Source organism: Apaloderma vittatum, unplaced genomic scaffold, assembly GCF_000703405.1.
Source record: "Apaloderma vittatum isolate BGI_N311 unplaced genomic scaffold, ASM70340v1 scaffold27572, whole genome shotgun sequence".
NCBI lineage: Eukaryota > Metazoa > Chordata > Aves > Trogoniformes > Trogonidae > Apaloderma > Apaloderma vittatum.
This window is the reverse complement of record NW_009703598.1, coordinates 11,929-12,637: the sequence shown is the minus strand read 5'-3', so window position 1 is coordinate 12,637 and position 709 is coordinate 11,929. Positions and strand designations below refer to the sequence as shown.

Sequence of the window (709 nt, the reverse complement as noted above, 5' to 3'; positions counted from 1 at the left end):
CCCCCCAGCCTGCCCCCGCAGCAGAGCTGCTCCAGCCCCTGGGTCAGCTTTGTGGCCTCCTCTGGACTCGTCCCAACAGCTCCGTGTCCCTCTTACGGTGGGCACATGTGCCTTTTGACACGTGCCCTGGAGGGACTGAGGTCCCCACATGGGAGGGGTGGGCTGTGTCCTGGGGGCCCTGAGCTGGACCTGGGGTTCCACATCACACTGGCTTCTGCTTTCTCATCAGGCTGGGCACACCAGAGTCCACTGGAGGTGGTTGGGGCTCTTCATGGGGTGGCGTATCTCAGCCCCAGCCAGCAAGAGAACATCACCTACCACCAAGTCCACTGGAGACGCAACCACACCTTGAAGATCGCCAGCCGGGACAGCGAGAAGATTCTCACCTACCCCTCCGCCGCCTACAAGGGGCGCCTGGAGCTCTTCCCTAACAACACCCTTAAAATCAGCTCCCTGGGAAAGAATGACAGCAACCTGTACCAGGTGTATCTGGAGAACGATAGGGGCGAGGAGCACGTTGAAGATATTCACCTCACAGTGTACGGTGAGCTGGGAGGATGGGAGGGTTGTCCCAGCATCCCTGGGATGTCAAGCCACATGGGGTAGCTGTGACATCCCACTGCTTCTTGCAGATCTGGTCCCAAAGCCCATGGTGGAGGCCAATGTGACCAAGTGTGACGCGGTGTCTTCTGAAGCCATCCTGAAGTGC

The 709-nt window shown here is 59.5% G+C and overlaps 1 protein-coding gene across 1 annotated transcript in view; it reads left to right on the top strand.

The window, feature by feature from the left end:
- Positions 1 to 709, top strand: part of LOC104270360 (signaling lymphocytic activation molecule-like) — a 10,179-nt gene that overhangs the window by 1,388 nt on the left and 8,082 nt on the right. The window contains exons 2-3 of the mRNA XM_009864692.1: positions 230 to 544; positions 633 to 674. Coding sequence (XP_009862994.1) covers positions 230 to 544; positions 633 to 674 — 357 coding nt within the window. The remainder of the gene's footprint in view (positions 1 to 229; positions 545 to 632; positions 675 to 709) is intronic.